The following is a 1054-nucleotide window of genomic DNA, read 5'->3' on the forward strand; positions in this document are numbered from 1 at the left end:
AGGCTCCAGCGGCAGCGGGCAAAGGCTTTACGAAAGCAGCTGGCTTTGCCGCTTCCAGCTGGAACAACGCTGCTCCAGTTTCACCCCACTTCAGTTTTAGAAAAAAAAAGGTGAAGAGCACAACTGCGTGGTGTGGTTGGGAAGACACCCTCCAACCGATGACGGAGGACCTGACTTACCAACACAAACACCCAGGTCCAGAAAGGCCAGAAGAGGCCCTGGCCCGCGGACTCCCCAGCCCTGCGGCTCGGAGCTGTGCTCAGAGGGAAGCAGCGCGGCGTGTGCCACTCCCGTGGCCTCGGCAGCACGCTTCATTTTAGTCCAGACGCAGCCCTCGGGCTCTTGGCAAGTTTCCAGATCAGTACGAATTTGGGCACCATTCAGGCTTGGCCCATCTTATCCGAACGCGCTCCCCCTACTTAACACTGCATGGGTGAACAGCCACATCAGAGCCCTCTCGGCACAGGCAGGAGCCGTCACGCCACAGCCCTCTGATGGGAGAACGGGTCAGCACCTCCCGGCAGGCCCCTCTCCTTCCCCTGCGGCTCTCCTCTTCCCTCACCTCATGAAGCCTCTCCGGGAAATGATTTCTGCGTGACAGTCGTTCACCGTCTCTCCCTTCAAGCTCAGCTCTTCTCCCTTCACAAAACGATTACCTGAAATAAAGGAAAGGGGTCAAAGTCAACGCTTGGCTTCACTGGAAGAGCGAGGGTTTCACCTCGCTCCAAGTTTTATTTCTTTGGGCTTCTGAGCAGCAGCAGTGCCCCGAGTATTAAATCCTGGTCTAAGCAGTTAGGAAAATAAAGGGACAAGGAGCACACACTGCTTAAGGCCCAGCAGAGGCTTTGGCTGCCTCAGAGGGAGGGTTTCACCTCGCTCCAAGTTTTATTTCTTTGGGCTTCTGAGCAGCAGCAGTGCCCCGAGTATTAAATCCTGGTCTAAGCAGTTAGGAAAATAAAGGGACAAGGAGCACACACTGCTTAAGGGCCAGCAGAGGCTTCCGCTGCCACAGGTGCAGCGTCCCTTCCCGAGAGCTCCTCACCGCGCGCTCAGG

The 1054-nt window shown here is 56.5% G+C and overlaps 1 protein-coding gene across 1 annotated transcript in view; it reads right to left on the minus strand.

Annotated features, from left to right (window-relative positions):
* The window catches only part of ADAR (adenosine deaminase, RNA-specific), an 11059-nt gene that overhangs the window by 4044 nt on the left and 5961 nt on the right, over positions 1–1054 (minus strand). The window contains 1 exon segment of the mRNA XM_010144212.1: positions 563–656. Coding sequence (XP_010142514.1) covers positions 563–656 — 94 coding nt within the window.

This window comes from Buceros rhinoceros, unplaced genomic scaffold (assembly GCF_000710305.1).
Source record: "Buceros rhinoceros silvestris isolate BGI_N320 unplaced genomic scaffold, ASM71030v1 scaffold28779, whole genome shotgun sequence".
Taxonomy (NCBI): domain Eukaryota; kingdom Metazoa; phylum Chordata; class Aves; order Bucerotiformes; family Bucerotidae; genus Buceros; species Buceros rhinoceros.